This window comes from Trachemys scripta, chromosome 18 (assembly GCF_013100865.1).
Source record: "Trachemys scripta elegans isolate TJP31775 chromosome 18, CAS_Tse_1.0, whole genome shotgun sequence".
NCBI classification, from domain to species: Eukaryota; Metazoa; Chordata; order Testudines; family Emydidae; genus Trachemys; species Trachemys scripta.
In genome coordinates, this window is record NC_048315.1 from 10,136,348 (window position 1) to 10,157,332 (window position 20,985).

Here is a 20,985-nt window from a genome sequence, read left to right on the forward strand (position 1 = left end):
GAAAAGGCCTTCTGTAATTTTAAACATGTCAATAATTCTGTCCAGGGTGTGAGAGACAGGCAGAAGAAAGTGTCAACCTCCCCCACATGCACACTCGTAAGTTTGAAATCCATATATTTGACTTTCTATCTCCCCCATTCTTGGTGGATAGCTTAGCTCTACTTTTGAGTGCCTTATTGAGAGAAGCTTGACAAATACCGAAGACCATTTCCCAGGACAATTTTCTGTTAAAGCTGAGGGGTAAATGATCAGGGTGTCTGAATATTCCAGTGTTTGGGAGGTTTTCAGAATTCATTTTCATGTGTAGTGGGTGGAGGAGTAATTCTCTGCTTTGGGATTTAGGGTTGGAGTCAGAATAGCCCATTCTTCATTCAGCTGAATGGGAGGGTGGCTGGATTCCACTCTAAACACAGTAGGGGTTGAAATGGTGGCATTTCTGCTCTACTAAAAAGTAGAGTTGCAGCTAATTATGCATCATTGCAGAATATTTATGACATGAACTCAAATCCTGGAAATTCCTTTGGGAAAGGAAGCAGTGATGATAAAAATAGGTATCTCTTTTTTCATACTCAGGAATAATTTTCCTCCTCCTGCTTTTGCCAGTTTTCTCTGATGTAGTTCTATTCCCCCCACTGGTTCCAACTGACTATATGAAAAGTGACATTCAGTCGTCCCCTTGCCAGCCTGATTAGTGAGTGGATGAAGTTTGTATCTTATTAGTGGGACCATAAAACCAATGTATGTACCACTGCCTGCCAGGTGGGCCTGAAGTGGGTGACAGTCTGGATTTGGGTTAATCAGAATTGATAGAGCAACATTCTCAGGGATAGGTTGCTCATTCTTTAAGTGACTTGCACCACTAAAAGTAGTTGACAAACATGGAGAGGAAGGATGGTCCTGGTTAGGATGTTAGCCTGGGAGTTTTGACCCCTGGGTTCAGCACCTGGCCCTGGGACAAGTCAAAAAGGGCTGGTCTTCCCTGCAGTGTTGACTGTTCAAGTTAGCCGAGCCTGGCTGAGAGCAGTGGTATTGCAGAATGTTTGAGCAGTGGAGTTCTCTGGGCTTTGGTCCCAAATCTGTAAAATGGGGGTAATAGTAATTTCCCAGCACACAGGGGCTTGTGAGGCGGGAAAGCATGAGTGGGAGGTGCTGATATGACATGGTGATGGTGACAAGATCATGTTTGTTAAAAGTAGCTTTTCCTTGCTAGAAAGTGCAGATAATACCAAGCTGGGAGGGGCTGCAAGTGCTTTGGAGGATAGGATTAAAATTCAGAATGATCTGGACAAACTGTGTGAAGTAAATAGGATGAAATTTAATAAGAACAAATGCAAAGTACTCCTATTAGGAAAGAACCATCAGTTGCACACCTACAAAATGGGAAATGACTGCCTAGGAGGGAGTACTGCAGAAAGGGATCTGGGGGTCATAGTGGATCACAAGCTAAATATGAATCAACAGTGTTACACCGTTGCAAAAAGAGCAAACATCATTCGGGCATGTATTAGCAGGAGTGTTGTAAGCAAGACATGAGAAGTAATTCTTCCACTCTGCTCTGATTAGGCTTCAACTGAAGTATTGTCAAGTTTTGGGTGCCAGATTTCAGGAAGGATGTGTACAAATAGAGCATCCAGAAAAGGGCAACAAAAAATGATGAAAGGTCTAGAAAACATGACTTATGAGGGATGATTGAAAAAAAATTGTTTTTGTCTGGAAAAGAGAAGACTGAGAGGGGACATACTTTTTCAAGTATGTTAAAAGATTGTTACAAGGAGGAGGAAGAAAAATTGTTTTTCTTAACCTCTGAGGATAGGACAAGAAGCAATAAGGGCAGTTTAGGTTGGACATTAGGAAAATCTTCCTGTCAGGGTTGTTAAGCAGTGGAATAAATTGTCCAGGGAGGTTGTGGAATCTCCATCATTGGAGATTTTTAACAGCAGGTTGGACAAACACCTGTCAGGGATGGTCTAGATAATTAGTTCACCAGGAGTGCAGGGGACTGGACTAGATGACATTTCAAGGTCCCTTCCAGTTGTATGATTGCGGGAAGGAAAATGCTTTAGCAAAGCCTGCAGGAAATTGAGATCTCCTAAAACCTCAGCTACCACTAGGCAGGCAACTGGAGAGGTTGGCAGTACCCAAATGGCTGTTTGAAGCAACATTAACATGGGCTGTTGTATTTCAATCAAGATGCTTGTGAAAATCATGACAAGCAGTAGCTCATCAACACCTTTTGATAGATCCATGGTGCTGCTTGAGTGCAAGGTTCCATCAATAACTTAATCAGATAAATTAATCTGTTTAGAGGGAGGCCCAGATTTCATTTAAATTCCCCAAGAGTGAGCTGTCCCTTTTGCTCTAGCCCATTCACTTTTGAGCAGTTAAGTTCCATATTAGGCACTGATTGCAAAGGTGGTTCCTTCTGTGCATGTCCCCTCACTCCAAGAACAAACAAACCACTTGCTACCACGATCAATGTGTGGCTTACTTTAGAGGTGGAAGTTGGAATTGAAAAATTTCTTAATGCTTTAACTGAGGGGGGAGAAGAACTTTGATTGTGGTAGCTTAATATTATGGATCAATGTGTGCAGCTTTTTCTTACAGTGTAGGAATAAAAGGAGTGAGATTCTCTGCTGTTAAATCTACAGTTCCCTTTGGAGTGCTGTTTTGTTTTTTTTGGCTCATTTCTTCCACCTCTCTCCAATAAACTTCTCTAATAGCCCCCCAAAATGAGCAATGTTGTTTAACCCTAGGCAGCACTAACACAGGTGCTGCAATTAGACTAATTAGAATGGATTCTTCTATTTGAACTCCATCAAAGCCCCTTGAGATTTGGTGTCTCATTACAGAACCAGACTTACTGTACTTTCCAAGGCTACACTCTTGTCTGTGTGGTATGAGGAAATCCCCTAAACATCAGCTGGTTGCTCCTGATTGTTTCTTGAAGGCTAGACTCAAATGATGTCATGGAGACACTTAAGTTTACACCCATTCTTTTCCAACTCCTAGTTGAAATACTTTGTGCATTGTCCTGAGGAAATGCCAAATGCCTGAAGTGGGTCCTGCTCCTTGGCCACTGCATTTGTTTTAAAAGAAAATATTGACTGTTGTAGCTTAGGCTGAGGAATTATGTTAAAAAACAAACCCAGGCAGCATTTAGCCAGCAAGTGATGCAATGTTTCTAATGCATTTCATTTTCTGCCTTGCTTCAGCAGGTACCTTTATCACACCTGGTGCTAAGTGTGAAAGAGCAGGGTCCTGTTCCCACTCCAGAAGGGGAGATGAGAGGTGGGAAGTTGGCTTTTCGGCTTACTCAAGTTTTGCACTTTTCCTGAACAGAGGCTGGAGCTGGTCTGAAAACTGAACTGACCCAAAAGAAGAGCTCAGAGTCTAAAGTCTGAGTCACAAATTTGTAGTAAGAAGTGGAGCCTTTCCACTGACAGGAAAAAAGCTGAAGGAGTCACTTTTTGAAAGTGATGGGGAGGAAAAGCCAACACCCTATGGGAGAATCAGAACAAGATTATTTTGAAAAACTGATCAGTTCAAAGCCCCTTACTAGAGTAAACTGCTCTAGTATAAGCTACTCCTGGAGCTGGGTAGAGCATAATTATACCAAGCAGGAAGGAAAATTTACTCTTAAGGGTTGGGAACAGGGCTTGAGCATTAATTTTCTTTAGTGTTGTGAGACAGATGGATAGCCCCTAGCACTGCATTGTGGAAGTAGGAGTGAGTTGAGGTTACTTGTTGCTATTTCATCTATTTTTAATTAGCTTAAAAAAAAATCCAGTTCCTTCTGTCCTTGGTGTTACCAAAATGTGGAAATCAGGCTAGAGACCAAAACAAGCAGGAGGGGGTGGTGGTAATGATTCAGCTTCTGTATCTGTCTCATCTGCCCTCACCCCACATGGTGTGTGGTATGAAATCAATTTAGACTAATCCTCTGCTGCTTCTGGGGCTAATTCATTTTCCCCACCTACTTGTGAGTGACTCTGCCTGTGAAGAATTAATCTATGGAGAGAAGTTTCACTCCTGAAGCAGCGTGTACCTTACTGAAAGAACTGTGATGAGGAATAGGGGGTAGTGCACCATTGTGTGGCAAAGGAGAGCAGAACCTACTGTTCCAAACCCAGGCCTCTGCTTCACTGTCTCATGTGCAAGCTCCCATGCTGCAAATTGCAGGGAAAGACCAGTGAACTGATGCTGTAGCAGACAGACTAGCCTACTCCTTCTGATGTAGCCTATGAAGATGAACAGTTGATAGCCCATGTGTGTTGAATTCCACCCAAGCAAAGCATAAAGTAGTAAGACTGTTTAAGGGCTTGTCTAAACACAGTGGCACAGCTTTAAAAATAAAATCAAAGCTTGCTGTGAGTGTATAGACCAGGCCTAACTTGCAAATATTGACTGTTACACAATTGTGGACACTCCACTCAACAGGAACAGACAGTGTCTGACAGACCTGTGGGTGGCTATTTTACAACAGAAAAACTACAAAAACAGACTCCAACAAGAGACTGCTGAGCTGGAATTGATATGCAAACTAGATACAATCAACTCAGGATTGAATAAGGACTGGGAATGGCTGAGCCATTACAAACATTGAATCTTTCTCACACTTCTTATCAAACTGTCTACTGGGCTATCTTGATTATCACTTCAAAAGTGTTTTTTCCCCTTAATTAGCCTCTCAGAGTTGGTAAGACAACTCCCACCTGTTCATGCTGTGTGTGTGTGTGTGTATATCTCTCTCTATATATGCTCCATTCTATATGCATCCGAAGAAGTGGGCTGTAGCCCACGAAAGCTTATGCTCCAATAAATTTGTTAGTCTCTAAGGTGCCACACGTACTCCTGTTTTTGTCTCAATCAATTATTTCCTCAGGATCTAGGCTACCAACACCTCCCCTGTGCCAAGAACTGGAGTCTTGGGTGTTATGCAGCTGGTTAAAAGGAACACAGGATTAGTGCTTGGTCGAGCTCCTAATCTGCTCTACTTTACCTCTTTCCAAAGAGAGTGGGTGGGTAGAATCCAAACAACTGCCACTTCATCCCAACTGTTTGGATCTCTTCCTTGCTGTTCATGTCCTACCTGTACAGCCAGGTGCAGTATAGACTACAGTGCTGGCGTTCACTTACTGTGAAATCATTAGACTGCACTGCAAAAAACACCACATTGAAGAGGGGTGAGAAAAGCAGTGGGTTACCTACCTTGAGAGACAGCTCCATGCGTTCATTAGTCTATAGTTACACACCGGTGTAGGACGCACTTCATACTTATTACTAAGTACCCTCAACAGTAGCTAGGCAGTCAAAACTCATGTGGATCCTACCAAATTACATTAAGTATTTTAAAGCACTGAAGTTACTCGCTTCATAGCCATTGCCATGTTTTACAGAGGCAGAATGTCTGTCATTTTGTTAGACCAAGAGCAGGGTCACGTCAGTTATCTTCTGTACAACTGACGTGGTTTTAGACAGGGTGCAAGAAGATGGAGCATGGATGCATTTTTGTTAACGGCCACTGCTGTTGGTATTACTTTTTCAAAGGCATAAAGGGAGGAGAGATTCAAGGTGCTTGTGTTGCGAAACAAGCTTTCCTAGGCTCAGAGCAATCCAACCAGGAGGCTGGTGCAAAATCCACAAAGCAGGTGGTTGATTTGTTTTGAGCTTCATTAGAAATGCAGAGGCACTGGGGAAACGTGTGCCAAATGCACAATGGGAAAAGACATGTGAAGCACTTAAAGGAAAGTATTAGTTCAACTGCCTGAGACACTCACATCCAATTGAAGTTCAGGGGCACTTGGATGATTACCACCTGTGTGCTAATCAATGCTAGGGTTTTCACAAGAGCTTGTGTGTCTTAACCCACCTCTGACTCCTCTTCTGACCTGGTTTACACCAATGGTATTTCCCCTTCTTTGCACTAGTGTGAAGTAGAAGCAGCAGCATCATCATCTGTTAAACAAATCCCCGAACTCGGCTTGGATTCAACACAACAAAATTAAACTTCTTAGTAAACTACTTTGCACATTTTTATTTTATTTAAAAGAGGTTTAATTAATGGACTAGGACTGGAAGACATTACCAAAAAACCCTTGTGAAAGAGGCGTTGTAGTCATTTATTGAATGTTTTCCAGGGGGAGCAAGTTCTTTTGGATCAGAGATGCCTCCTGCTTTGTACATTCCCTCCCCCCCCACCCCAAAGTTACAAATCCCCACTATGCAGTACAGGAAACCAAGGTTAAAGAGCACAGTGATAGCACTTGTTTTCCCAGGTCATCAAAAAAGCAATGCAAATTAGCATAGTACTGGTGCTGACAAAGAGACCGGACTCCTTGGGCAGCACGATATGGTTTTGGACTAGCAATCATCTCTCACTGTAGGTCTTCATTTACGTGGAAAAGGACATTCAACTCTGTCGGCATACCATGACCTGCAGTGGGGGTATCACCTCTTTGCCTTGGGACTGCACCGGCAGGAAGCATGCTGTATTTAAGGGGGGCAGGCAGAAGCAAGAAGGAAAAAAGTCAATATTGTTCATTCATTGGCATCTGCCATGTCAGTAACATCCATTGCCTGCAATGGAAGTTCTGCTGGGAGCGATCTCAACCCAGCATGCAAAAAAAAAAAACCAAAACCCAAAACAAGACATTATCCCTAGCGTTAAGTGCTATGGGATTTTTAGAATTCTTTCAGCCAAAGGGAAAAATGCCTAGTAATTTTAAGTTGTGTAAAGACATGATTCAAACCTGTAGAAGTTTGCCGATTACCTTACAATTAAAAGATGATTAACTTCTGATGCTCATTCAAATGTGTATTAAAGCGGCTGCTGGAAGAAGGGCAAACTCCCCTCCCCCAGGCTATTCCAACAGAGGCCAGGTTTAACTCTTCTGCAAACTGCATTTGTACAGTCCACTTTAATGCCAACACTGATCTAGGAGAGGCACTGGGATTTTCCATTGTAAATGGATTAATGACAGGTACCTTTTTTTAAATTTCGTTTTAAACCCTTACTCTTTGGATGCAATTTCCTAAGTTACTCAGGGTCAAGCAGAGAGCACTGGGGCTGCACAATGACCTACGGATCGTGAAATCAGAATGTAAACAGTATGAAAATCCCATGGCCACTCGGACATGAACAACAAAAGAGAGGCTACAGGACCCAAATGGCTATATCCTAATATAGCAAAACGCAGTACCTTTCCCCTCACTCTTCACAGGTTTCAAGCAGTTAGACAAACCAATATGGCTGCTTTTCCCCCCCTTAGAGCAGCAACTAATAAAACGGTATTGTTTGGCTTGGAATCCAGGTTTCGAGCTAGAACTGAGCACGAGGATGGGTGTTCTTGCAAAACAGTGTCCCTTAGTCAACATAAAATGACCTGAGAAATGTCCTACCTCCAGACCATTCATTTGGAATTCAGATATATGTACAAAGTCGAAATGGACTGATGACACACACACACACACACGTGGCACACACACACATACCCCCCCAGCCGTGACAGCCACTGGCTGTGCTCACCTAGGGTGTTCTTTCGCATGCTGCTGCATCCTGGCCACCTTTCCCCCTTCGTGTGGCGGACACGAGCGCAGTCAGATTCTAGTTCTCAACTTAGTTCTTTGCATTGTGTATTAATTGTACCAGTGCAATAACATTGTCAAAAAAAAAAAGGAGAAGCTGCCCCAGGGGAGTCCAAGACCCTGGTTCAGATTCAGAAAAAGGGGAGGGTTTAAATTTTTTTTTTTAAAGCGAGGTACACTTTAAGCAGAGCTCTGTGCTGGGGGGACCTCAGCAGAAGGCATGCTCAGCTCAGCCTCTCTCTCCTCGGAGACGGCGTCTTCTGCTTCCAGCTGTTCGCTGCTCTTCACGGCCTCTTGGAGCTGCTGGCGTCGCTGCACCTCTGCTTTAAGGTTCTCCAAGTCCTTTTGGCTAGGGAGGGAGGGAAGCAGAAAGGGGGGGGCCTGTATTACAGCCGCTTCAGGAACGGGAGACGAGGAGGTTGAGCATTGTTGGGGAAGCCTCTGGGATTTACCAGCAGCTCTTGAGCCGAGAGCCAGGACAGAGTTTCTTGGCTAGTGCAGTCTGGCCGGGCTCAGCTCACTGCTCAGCATGGAGGATTGGGGAAGGTTGGGAAGGGATATAAATACCCTGGGCCTTTCCAAGGCTGGATCATTGCATTGGATTTTGTAATTTCCTCACTGGACTAGTCCTGTAGGGCAACAGTTCAAATCCTTCCCAGCCCTGAACCGGCCCATCAGTTTGCTCCCATCCAATTATCTCAACAGTGACTTCTTGTAAACTTCCCTATAGATTTATACCAGACACTTACAGGCCCTGCTACCTCATCAGTGTCAGATTAATAATCCCTGAGGCACAGAGATTTGCAGGGGCAAATTGATTTTTCCCTCCAACAGCCATGCAGTGGGGCACTGGGACGAGACCAGGAGCCGATGCACGTAACACTCTACCTGAGTGGAATGAAGAGAATTCCATTGATAACGTTGAGCTGCTCCAGCACGCTCGCCATACTGGGAGCGGTGAACTAGGGTTAAAAATAAATAAATCCAGTCAGTCATTTGTAAGCCACCCTAACGAGCAGAGAGACCTCAGCATTGACTCACTTGATAATACTTCCTTACCTCCTAGGGGGGGCGGAAGGATAAATCAGGTGCACCCGGTACATTTGAACTGCACCTAGTGCAATGGGGCCAATCTTAGTACTACTGTAGTAAACCTGATTAACAGTGCAATGCTGGAGGCTACAGAAATGCCCATGTAGACAGGAGAGATGGGAGACAGAGCAGGGCAATAGGACGGACTAGCTATATCAATTTTGGGACCAATTACATGGGGGCTTTTTAATTTCAGGGAATAAGGAAAGATTAAACTTTATGGTCTCTTGGATTTGAGCCATTCCCTCAGAATTTGACAGGAGGGTGGGAATGGGGGCCGGAGGGGGGAGGGGATTAGCCTTGGTATATCTAAGGATTTGCCTTAGTCCCTGGCCTGAGAGCGTCACCTAATTCGAATTGCATCCATAATCTTGCTCAAGATGTTTCATTTTAATCTCTCCAATGCTGTAGCTGAAAAAGGAGTGGGAAAGCCACTAGCGATCTGGAAAGCACAGAGCTGCGCGTTCCTCTCATCCCCAGTGGTTCAGTGCCTCTGCAGAACCAGTGGTGGGAGCAGCCAGGAACCCAGCGTACAGTAGTTACTGCACAGCCAGTCCCAAATAGCACTCGCCGTGTGTGGTTGGGCTTTTCCCAGTCACAGCATGAGAACGTCGCACCCGCAAGGTGCGCGTACAGATAAGAGCAGCTGGTTTTGGAACCAGACTGTTCACATGTTAATTCCTGCAGTGCTGACGGTTGGGCATGGCCCTGCTAGGATATGATATGCCGTCCAGCCTCCTGTCAGGCTAGCTCTGCCAACACAGTTAGGCTGAACGTTTATTTATGTGGTGCTTGCTTTCCATGGATGTCAAAACGCTTTGCAAAGACCAGGGACCATTTTACAGAGGAAACGGAGACACCAAGAAGTTAACTGACTCGCCTACGGTCAGAGTGACTCAGTGGCAGAGTCAGAACTAAGGCGTTCCAGGCTCCCAGACGCATTTTCAGCAAGTGCCTGATTCTTTTGTATGGATTTTTCCAGCTGGGACTGACCATGTCGCAGAGCAAATCACCCAACCTCCTAAGTTTAGGGGAGATCAGAAGCCAGCAGGTTCCTAGGCCTTTCTTGCAGTTATCTGACCATGAAACCTCCTGAAAAATTCAAAGCCAACAGCATGTGTGTCACCTCGGTGCATGAACTAGTGTTACAAATGAAGGTTTCAAAGAGTCCATTTGAAAAAGGCACCCTGCGGTATCGGGTGCTTTCCAACTAGCCCATTTCTGCAAACCTACAAACCAAGACCCCTGAGTTTCTCTTGGGGGCAAAAGAAAGTCTTAACTATGAGGTTATGGGTAAGGAATCCAGAAGAACATTGCTAAGCAGGTGGGGTTTTAAAATCCAAAGGTTGCACTTGGTCCCTTCTGTTTTGGAAGATCCCACCTGCCAAAGAAACCCTGTGCAAGTAAAATGGGGAATACCGGTAGAGTGGGTAATAGCTCCCAAACCAGGAGAAACAAAGTTCACCGATCACAACTGTTACTGCGGCAAATACCCAGACTGCCCTAATGCATGCAAGTTACCTTAAGTGGCATAATGTTAGCATTGGATCCATTCTTGTAGATCTCATTCATTGTGCGTTGAAGAGCTACTGCCTGCTGAGTCAGATATTTCAAGTACTCAGAGCTTTCTTTGGTCTTTTCGTGGTGTTCTCCAAGCTGGCCAGAAATAGTAATAAAAAAAAAATTCTATCAGAACAAACCCCGAACTCTGCCTGAATCACAGCATCGAAATGGTTATTTGAGACCGTGTAAGATTTCACCTATTGAAACCCACTGGGACTGGATCGTGTCTCACCGTAGAATGAGTGCGGATGACCTGGTATAAGATGCAACCCTGCCTGCAGGCAGCTGCTTATCAAAGCTGTGCGCTTGCATCAAGTAGATGCATGTTCTCGCTCAGGTTTAGAGAGGTTTCCTCCACCAGGCCGAGCATGTTGTCAAATGAGAGCGAGCTCAATCAATTGCCTGGCTTCTTTGTCAAACAGGTTTGCCCGAACACGTGGGCAGGTTTGCTGCGTCTCGGTGAGTTCTGCAAGCAAGAGGCTCCCCCTGGCCCAGGACTGGTTTGTGTGTTAGATTTGGAAGGGCGTTCTCGAGAGTGAGAAGTGCACTCTGAATCTTGCCACTGCTTTCTCAGATCTTAGTGTTCTGCAGCAGCGATGAAGCCTGGAGGTGTTTCAGGCAGACTGACAGGAGACCTGGTGGCAATACTAGGAAAGTCTAGCTTTCTAAAGGCACGTGGCAAGACAATCACCTCCTAACAGTCTAGGAGGAGTTCTCCACCAGCTGTTCGTATGAACAAGCCTCCCCCACGTTGTAAGATGCAGGACGGTTTCAGCACAGGGGCTTCACACTGGAAAGCCGAATGGGGGAAGCGAAGCAAGCATAGGCCACTGACCTGATTTTTGTAGATTGTGTAGCCTTCCTTTTCATGCTGTAGAGCTGATCGGAATTCTGCTTTACTCTCGTACACTCGGGCTACCAAGTGATGGCTGTAATGGAAAGGAAGAGACGTGGATCTAGCTTTAATGAACGCATGGTCAATCGAGGGAGAAAGAGTTCTTCTCTGCTGCAAAGAGGTGCATGCAATGCTCAGTGCTAAGAAGACAAGAACAGCCATACGGGTCAGATCAATGGTCCATCTAGCCCAACACTGTGGCCAATGCCACAAAAGGAATTAACAGAACAAGGCAATCATCAGGTGATCGATCCCATCATCCAGTCCCAGCATCTGGCAGTCAGGCTTAAGGACACCTAGAGCATGGGGCTGCATTTCTGACCATCTTGGCTAATAGCCAGTAATGGATCTATCCACCATGACCATAGCTAATTCTTTTTTTTAAGTTTTCACCTTCCCATCATCCCCTGGCAAGGAGTTCCACAGGTTGACTGAATAAGTACTTCCTTTTGTTTTAAATCTGCTGCTACCTCACCATCTCAGCTCAAGGGATGACCAGGGTCAAAGGAGGCGGCAGTGTTAATGGTTACCTTCTCTCTGGTTAACTCTTCAGATTTATTCCATTCTAGGTTAGGAAATTACGCCTAAAACCTAGCAAACGTAGATCAAAACCTCATCACTCCAGCCAGAGAAGAAAAGTCACCTCAGACTGGACTTGAGATGTTGATTTTTTGGTCACTTTCTGCTGCTTGGCAACAGGAAGCTTGTTTTCTGTTAAATGCCAGTTGTATGTTACGTGCTCAGCACTTCCAGATAATGCTGAAGGCCATGAGAATATCTAAGTGGTCAGGCTTCTCTCCCAGCCAGGTAATTAGAGTAAGAGGAAGCAACCCAGGGTCCTCCCCTTTCTAAAAGGGCATTTTGTTTTATTGGAAAGCGAACACGGGAATCTCTTAATTAGCCAGCCCTGAGTCAGAATCTTACAAGAAAGACAACTGGCAGCAACAGTGACAGCAAGAGCTGCTGATCCAAGTCACCTGGTTGTTCTCCAGTTGGGAGAGTCACCTTGGCTTGATCTCAGCAGCTCGAACATTCTTGGAATGGAAAAAGCTTTCTACATTTGGCTTCATTATTCTAAGGGAGGTTCTGGATCTCAATGCACATCCTAGTCCCATGGAGGCATGCAGGAAGATGTTCTCTGCAGAATTTGTATCCATCATTTGTTGGAAAACAAATCAGACTCGTGTGGGTGCGTCAGAAGATTTCTTTTCACCCTGACGAAGTGCAGATGGCTGCAGCGTGGGGGTGGCAATTCCGAGTGGGACAATGCCCACTGGCCAGTTTTTCAAGGGAGATGTCTGTAGGATCTGATCCTCAGAGGTGCTGAATGCTCTCAGCACCCAGTGGAGTCACAAAAAAACACTTCATAGGATCAAGTCCTTAACGTTGAAAGACAAACACAAACGATCTCTGTCTCTAAGCTAGTTCAGCAAGAACCAACCACCAGGGGCTTTCCATCATCTCAGTCCCAAAAGTACTGATGATATTTACCCCTCTCCTCCCAGCCTTTACTGTTTGCATTCTTACACAGTAAGCAGGGATCTTACTATGTTTGTGGACAACACCTAGTACCTATTGTGGTAGGTCCTACATGTAAATAATTCTAGACCCAGGATTCTCAACCTTTCGAAGTAGCTATCCCAGACCCAAACGAATCAAGCATCACTGCCTTCCAACTGAACTGGGCGGTCGAGCTCACATTGCAGCAGTCATAAATGGTTGGGGGAAAAGAACGACGTGAAAGAATGGAGGCTTGCACACAGCTGACCAGGGACAGCACTCATAAGCCAGAGTGGGGCCCAATCCCAGATGCGACGAGGGTAGATTCACAGTCCGACTTTCCTATACAGCGCCACACCCCCCCAAACACAAACTTCAATCCATTTCCCCAGACCGCGGCACCGTACCTCAGTGCAACCTTCAGAGACTTGGAGCCGTGATACTTGGAGTTGATCGCCAGAGCATTCTCCAGGAATCGGAGGGACAGGTCGTATTCCATAACCCCGTGAAGCACCAAACCAATGTTGTTCTAAGGGCAATCACCATACACAGGTCAGAGAACAAGAGGGAGTTTCAAAAGGTGTGACTCCTGACTAAGCCTTTCTAGCTAAAGACACAGAGAAATTTGTGGGCCTGTTATTTTTATTAGCTTTGTCGAGGGCCCCACAGAGATCAGGGCCCCGTTGCACTAGGCACTGTGCACACACAGACAAACTGTGACAAACTAGAGACAAACTAGAGACAAACTAGAGACAAACTAGAGACAAACTGTGCTCCAAAGAGCTCTGAGCAAGACAGACAGAGGGGGTGAGAATGGAAGTACCCGCATTTTACGTACAGGCAGGTTAAGTGATTTGCCCAAGGTCACACAGGAAGTCTATGGCAGAGCCGGGAACTGACCCCACATCTCCTGAGTCCTAGTCCAGTGCCTTAGCCACAAGACCACCCTTCCTCTCTACAGAACTACTATCTATGCATCAGCAAGCTTGTTCCTTCCCCCATAGTGGGAAAGTAGGAGCAGTAACGCATGTTGGAAGGGATGGAGAGACATTTGCCTATTGACGGGATTAAAATAAGCGAACAAGCTTCTAGACAAGGAGTTTACTCAGAAAGATCACTTACATCTAAGAGTGCCATTTCTGGGTGGTCTTCTCCAAATACCAACAGCATGAGGTAGCGTGCGCGGTATAGTAAGTTTAATGCTGTGGAGAGTTGGCTGTTGGCAAAGCAATACAAAGCAAGGTGCATCTACAGTATAAGAAAAACATTCAAAGGTTAAAAATGTGGCATCACATCCTCAGTACAAATAAATCAGTCTCCCTCCCACCTGCCCCCCTTTTGTTTGGAGCACTGAGAAAGGCACTGCCTTTAAGAATAAAAATAATTCAGGTTATAACCATTACTCATCTATTAGTCAACTTAAAGAAGCCTGATATGCCGTGTGAGATATAGCGCTGAGATACGGCTGTGTTAATATAAACTTTTTCACTAGGAGGGTGGTGAAGCACTGGAATGGGTTACCTAGGGAGGTGATGGAATCTCCTTCCTTAGAGGTTTTTAAGGCCCAGCTTGACAAAGCCCTGGCTGGGATGATTTAGTTGGGAATTGGTCCTGCTTTGAGCAGGGGGTTGGACTAGATGACCTCCTGAGGTCCCTTCCAACCCTGATATTCTATGATTCTATGTCAGTAGCTTCAGAAGGTATTTCAAAGTTGACCAGCATGTATAATATCCCAACCGTTACACAGAATTTTACAAAATTGGGATGGGGGGGGGCTATATATATCTATATATAAAAAAATGGTATATAATATAAATATCTGGCAAACCAGAGCAAAAAAGTGTCTCACACAGCAAGACAAATATAAATCAGAAAAAACAAGACTTTTGTATTATCTTATGGTTGAGCTATTCATTTACATCATCGTAAGCCTTGGTGACATTTCAGTGTGAGGATTTTCGGAGAGAAGCTTTGAATACAGCCTTCTACAGAACGACAGGGCCACACTGACAACGGGAGGTTAGTGGGGGAGAATCCATTTCAATCTCTCTCTTCCCGTCATTGCTATAAGTGGGTTTTTTTTTGCGTGCATATAAAGTATTAGCTTAAGGGCCTGCTTTTCAGGACTTCACTTTTAACGCTTAGGATTCAGTGCCGCCCTGAATGAACAGAGAGACTCACTTTTCCACACATCTTGTTCCTAGCAATAAGACACCTAAAGAAAAGAAATGCCCCCAAGAAAGCGTGCAGCATGGGAACAACAGGTTTACCAAGAGACTGCTTTACAAAGTTAAGGAGGCTGCAGCTGTTTTGCAAATGTGGGCATAAACGTAAGTCGCACAGACATCAGGGGCGAACACTCCATGCACTGTTCTCTCTTTATACTCACGTATTCTTGGATTGTGTTGGGATGCTCAATGCCCAGGACCCTCTCACTCATTAGCACCGCTTTCTGTTGATTACTTAAGGCCTATGAAAGAATAACAAACAGGAGGATGTAGCAAATTCTGAGGCTTACGTCTCAAGAGATACCTTCCTCTCTTCTGTTCCCACCCAAGTGTCTTCGTTTCCAGCCTCTCTCTCAAGAAACGAAAGATGTTCAGCAACAGTTTCTATTCATTTTTGGACTTCAGCAAGAGAAATGCCTTCCAGCAACTCACTGAGAAGTCTGGGTGAGTTGTGCCAGGGCACAGCTAGGTTTGCCTCTTGGTAACTCTTCTGCCTTGGCAAGTGGGAGACCCAGATTTCATTTCCATTGGGAGTCAAAGGATATGCTATTCTCTGTTCCTGGGGTGCACTCTGATAGCCCAAACCTGAAGGGCTGTTAATCCCAACACTCCTCAGCCCAAATGAGCCAGCAAGCAGGTCATTGCTGGGGAGAAGGACACATGTTCTGGGTACTAGATAAGAGAGCCTTCAATAGGAGACAAGGAGAAACCAATGACCTCCAGTGAGGACTACGGGTAAGGTAACAGAATCCAAGTGGGCTTCTCATCAGGATGCCCACCTGTACAGCAGTGAAAGCTACACAGAGTGCTGGCCACATGGCCCTTTGGCTAGCTAGGAAGATAGCCATAAAGGGAGAAAGGGGAAACCCACTGACGCAAATTATTTTGTTTCCTTAAATAAAATTTAATGCTTCGGTAACTGCTTTTCCAAGAGAGGCTAATGAACCCGTAAATCACTCTTATGCAGTAAGGAAACAGGAGTTCTACCCATTCCAGAGACAGGAAAACAGACAGGTGTACATGGCCAGAGACAACACTGGAATGAGAACCCAGGAGACCTGGCCCCAGGCCTGTTCTCACATCCACTTCTCAGCTCAACTATCCTGCTCATTCTGCAGTTCTCACGGAGTCGTTAATCTGAAGGCACAAAGGGCAGACGGGAGGGGGAGAAAACAGTTACCGCTGACCAACCAGGACATTTCTTAGGGAAGCGGCAGAGGGGTTGAACATACCTCTGAGTAGTCTCCCATGATATAGTTGAGGCGAGCCAGCAGCCGAAGGCAGGCACAGATTTCCACGTGCATAGCACCGTACACATTGTTAAACAAGTTTAAGGCTTCATTGATGAGCTCACAGCCCTCCTTCAAGAAACCTACAAAAACCCATAGGAAATGTTAGAACATAAGACTGGCCAAACTGGGTCAGACCAAAGGTCCATCCAGCCCAGTATCCTGTCTACCGACAGTGGCTAATGCCAGGTGCCCCAGAGGGAGTGAACCTAACAGGTAATGATCAAGTGATCTCTCTCCTGCCATCCATCTCCATCCTCTGACAGACAGAGTCTAGGGACACCATTCCTTACCCATCCTGGCTAATAGCCATTAATGGACTTAACCTCCATGAATTTATCCAGTTCTCTTTTAAACCCTGTTATAGGCCTAGCCTTCACAGCCTCCTCAGGCAAGGAGTTCCACAGGTTGACTGTGCGCCGTGTGAAGAAGAACTTCCTTTTATTTGTTTTAAACCTGCTGCCCATTCATTTCATTTGGTGGCCCCTAGTTCTTATATTATGGGAACAAGTAAAAACTTTTCCTTATTCACTTTCTCCACACCACTATAATATAATATAAAATCACGATTCTTATTAAGTGTTAACCTGGGACCTCAATTCCCTTTTCCTGTAACTATAGAGCAGAGAGAAGGCTGGGGAACTTCCTTTGCTGAATCTCTGGGCTACTGTATTACCCATAAGCAATGAGAAATCATAACTCCTAATGCCACAGGAAGAACAAGCATCGTCCATAAAGAGGGAGGTCTAGACGGCTCAGGGAAGTAGTAATGGGACACACAGTTCTCTACCACTAGGACACCAGCTCATGTTATGATTCTGCCTTTTCCTTGTTTTTGGTAAAGTCTACAATTTCTCTCTCTAAGGGTAGGTCTACACTTACCTCCGGGTCCAGCAGTAAGCAATCGATCTTCTGGGATCGATTTATCGCGTCTTGTCTAGACGCGATAAATTGATCCCGGAAGTGCTCGCCATCGACGCCGGTACTCCAGCTCGGCGAGAGGAGTACGCGGCATCGACGGGGGAGCCTGCCTGCCGCGTCTGGACCCGCGGTAAGTTCGAACTAAGGTACTTCGAATTCAGCTACGTTATTAATGTAGCTGAATTTGCGTACCTTAGTTCGAAATGGGGGGTTAGTGTGGACCAGGCCTCAGAGAGAAGTTAATTCACCCATCTAATCCCGATCTGGGTCCTGTGAACCTATGCTGGATTTCAGAGATCTGACAGCGGTTTAATAGTTTGTGTGCAGTGAGATGAGATCTCAGTGCCCTTCCTAGAGGTTATGAAACCCTTGTTGGTAGTTTCCATTGCGGGACTGCTTTATGACTGGGTGTGGAGACTGTATTTTCCTCTCCTCTCTAGAGGGTGTCCCCCTAGAACAGAGTTAAGGGGCAATGATTGACACAGGGCAGCCTGCACTGTGGCTAGACAAGGTCAGGGCACAAAGCAGCGTTCATAAGAGGCGGCACACGTACCTTGCTGGACCTTTGCTTGCCCGCTCTGGAAGAAGTGGAAAGCATCCGAAGCTTTGGGGTTTACGTGCTTCACGACTGGGAAGATGTTGAGAATATCCTCCTCTGTGAAGGTGGGTTTGTGCCGGTTATCAAAGTTATACTCTTTCAACAGGATCTGAAGGAACCAAAAAAAACAAAGCCGACATCTTTCAGCTACTTTCCTCCCTCTCAAAGCCCTTCATGGGCATCTGGGGCAAATGTAACCCTCAGTGGCGCTTGTGTGACCCCACTGAAGTCCAAAAAGGGCTACCTGGATGTAATTGAGGACAGAATCAGGCCTCCCAGGACGCTGTGCAACCAGTTGCGCAGCAGGCAAGTGTCCCCATTTCCCAGACAGGCAACACTGAGGCCCAGAGATGTGAAGGAGTTTGCCCACGGTCACATAGCACGTTGGTGGCAGAGCTAGGAATAGAATCCAGCCGCTCTCAGCCCTAACAACAAAATCACACTTTTCCATACTGCAGAATCTAGAGGGGAGTCAAATTCCTCCAGTTCCAAACAAGACAGACCAGCAGCTTTAGTTGCCAGGTCAGAGACAGACAGACAGACAGACGGGAGAATCAGGGGAAGCGTTAATGCACACACTGCTAGCTGCTCTTTGGATTTTTTTTTTTTACATTGGTTTATGTATGAAGATGTGGGGACAGTGTCTTGAAAGAGGGCCATGGTGGAGGTCTGTCATGGAAGGCTGACTCATTGTATGCCTATATTAAACCCCTGCAGCAAACCGATCCCTGTTTCATTGTAGGAGCATGCTGGAGGTGCTGAGCTCTGGGTTGTGCCAGCACTTGCATTATGAACCCTGATGTGCAGAGATTTATAGCCTACGATAAGGTGCCATCTGAGCTGAATCTTGGCACAAAAATCTACAAACAAGAGCCATTTGTTTTCAGTAAAGAGGACAGCATCGTCCTGCTTTGTAAGGCAGAAGATAAGCCTATTCCCCCTAACAGCAGTGGTTTCACTTTGTATTGTGCAGGGCCGTTTGGCCCGCACCAGAGACAGGATTAGACAAAGGACTTAGACTGGAGCAGACCAATCTTCTTATATATAGCATGTTTACTCTTAATGCAACTACACAAAGTCCCTTTGCGGGGCTAGAACTGGCATTTCAGCACTAAATCTGTGGGAGGAATGAAGGGCCAGGGGTGGGAATCATCTTTTGAATGACCTTGTGGTCTGAATCAACATATGCCCCCTCTTAGTGAATTTCCCCATTGGAGAAAGTGATGAAGGAAAGCCGAAGGACTTGGCTCTCACCTGGATTCCAGTTTTGAGGGAGATCTCACGAAGGAGGGTGATTTTCTGGAGGTTACACACCTCCGCTGCTTGGTCAACATTCTCACTGCAAAAAAGCGAGGCGAGAGCTTGGGGTAAGTTTATACTCAAAAGTATCCACCTAGGGCGTGCCTGAAGCCCTCCTCCCGGTATAGTTAGGCACTAATCCACAAAGAAGGTGCAACCAAACTACGTCAGCAAGCAAGGAGCTTTCCTGGCCCAGAATGCTGGGTGTACACCAATGCTCCTTACTTCAGTCCTACGTGCATCTTTTCCCCTCCCCCGCCTTACGCGTTAGCGATAGGGCTGCTTGATTCAATCTTTTCCTTATTTGTACTAAAATCTTAAGTTTCTCTGATGCCAGAGAGAAAAGTCATAATTAGATGGTTGAATTCATGGTTAAATCTTGTGTGCGGAGTGTTTTGTTTTGGGAAAAAAAAACTTTTATTCATTCGTAATATCCGTTAAGTGTTTTACTCCTCTTACATCACTGGCAACCTCTTCATTTCAGAGTCTGGCTGAGATCTGTCCTTGTTTTAGGAACATCCACAGATTTCACGCCCGCCTGACTCCTGGCCATGAAATCTCTACTCCCCTTTCTGCCTGTCTCGGGCTGGATTCTTGTCCCCACATCTAGCCTTCACACTATCGCCTCTGCAGCTTGTGCCGTCTGAATCAACCTTCTGGGATATCTCTGCCGCATGAATTTGATCTCATTTAAAATTTCACCAGTAATCCTAATTCAACCCTCCCTCGCCCCACCACCACATCTGCCTCGGTTTCTCTCCATCTGCTACTTAAGCCTTATTAAAGTCTGCTTCCAATGCTTAAGGGATTTTATAAACAATACCGGCACCCTTCGCAATAAAGCTACTGATGAAAAAGGAAGGGAAAGTGACGATAAGTCATTCTATTTACCATTCAAGATGAAAATCAAAGTAGTTCTTTGCCTCAGAACAAATATTCTTCCAAAGCTCCTGAGGGGTCATGCTGGCCCAGGCAGTGTTATCAGCATTTCCAAGGTTCCTGTTTTTCCTTTTCTTATTCTTCTTCTTAGAGACCAGCTCATCAGCAGGGAGATGGGCAACTGGATTCAGGAAGGAGCTTAGGAAGCAATTGAGGAAGTGACTGATGGCTGCCGATAAGCCAGACAACTCCACGCCCTGTAGCAAAATACTGTAAGTCAATTGTGGAACCTTCTCTGCATTACACATGCAGCAGTCTGACCCAACTCTAATGGAAATCCAGTCCCATCTGTACGGCAAATATCATCGTGGTGCCCGACAGAGACAAAGGGAAGGTCTGCCAGGATGGCGTGTCTCAGAGCAACAGAACAAACATGCATGAAGTGCTACACAAAAAGTCATGCACAGTTTCTATAAAACTCCAAAAGGGGCGGGGCTAGGGGGAAATGAACAATTACTGGGGATCTGGAGATTCTAATGTGGAATTCTTGTAACAGATTTCGTTGCTTCTGGAACAATGCATTGCTCCATGTCCTAGAGTTCATGTAATAAACAAGCATCTTTGGAGGTCAAAAGCACTACTGTTTGCTTAAGCAGAGTAAGTGTTTTACAGGCAAGACAAGCTGTGATTTCACTCTTAAAAGCCTTCAGTGTAATCAGTGAAATTCTGGGGAAGAAAAGCATGAATGATAATCCTCTGGGAGTGCTTCCTTCAAGTGGGAACTTGTTTTCTCTTGGATCCAGGTCTCTACCTATATTAGGCCTAATGAGATTTTACTTCCAGTTGCTAGGCAACATCCATGAACTAGCTAATGAGAAAACAGATTTAAACAGCTTCTATTTCTGAAAAACCATTAACGAGAACCTCACATGGCAAGAGTTTAGACAGCCGCTCGTACCTGAAGGTATGTCTTGAAGATGTGTTTGGCTGATCGAGTGATCAATTCGCTGATTCCAATTTTCTACTCGAAGGAATAAAGAGCAGGGACTAAGAAAATTAGTCAATAGAGGGAAAACACAAACACACCACACACACACTTTGCTTTTAGATGTATTTTGATCCATATTGACAAAGGGC

General features: G+C 45.3%; 1 protein-coding gene across 6 annotated transcripts in view; it reads right to left on the minus strand.

Annotated features, from left to right (window-relative positions):
- Nucleotides 1-6,014: 6,014 nt before the first annotated feature.
- CLUH (clustered mitochondria homolog) overlaps nucleotides 6,015-20,985 on the minus strand; it is a 52,794-nt gene continuing 37,823 nt past the window's right edge. For 5 of the 6 annotated variants that reach the window (XM_034752360.1, XM_034752361.1, XM_034752362.1 and 2 more), the window contains exons 15-26: nucleotides 20,807-20,869; nucleotides 19,861-20,105; nucleotides 18,925-19,009; nucleotides 17,626-17,779; nucleotides 16,095-16,234; nucleotides 15,024-15,104; nucleotides 13,757-13,882; nucleotides 13,042-13,163; nucleotides 11,075-11,168; nucleotides 10,198-10,332; nucleotides 8,473-8,546; nucleotides 6,015-7,933 (exon numbers count right to left, since the gene is read on the minus strand). In XM_034752360.1, the coding sequence (XP_034608251.1) occupies nucleotides 7,765-7,933; nucleotides 8,473-8,546; nucleotides 10,198-10,332; nucleotides 11,075-11,168; nucleotides 13,042-13,163; nucleotides 13,757-13,882; nucleotides 15,024-15,104; nucleotides 16,095-16,234; nucleotides 17,626-17,779; nucleotides 18,925-19,009; nucleotides 19,861-20,105; nucleotides 20,807-20,869 (1,488 nt within the window). In that variant the 3' untranslated portion in view covers nucleotides 6,015-7,764. The remainder of the gene's footprint in view (nucleotides 7,934-8,472; nucleotides 8,547-10,197; nucleotides 10,333-11,074; nucleotides 11,169-13,041; nucleotides 13,164-13,756; nucleotides 13,883-15,023; nucleotides 15,105-16,094; nucleotides 16,235-17,625; nucleotides 17,780-18,924; nucleotides 19,010-19,860; nucleotides 20,106-20,806; nucleotides 20,870-20,985) is intronic. The other variant, XR_004643388.1, reaches the window with a different exon arrangement.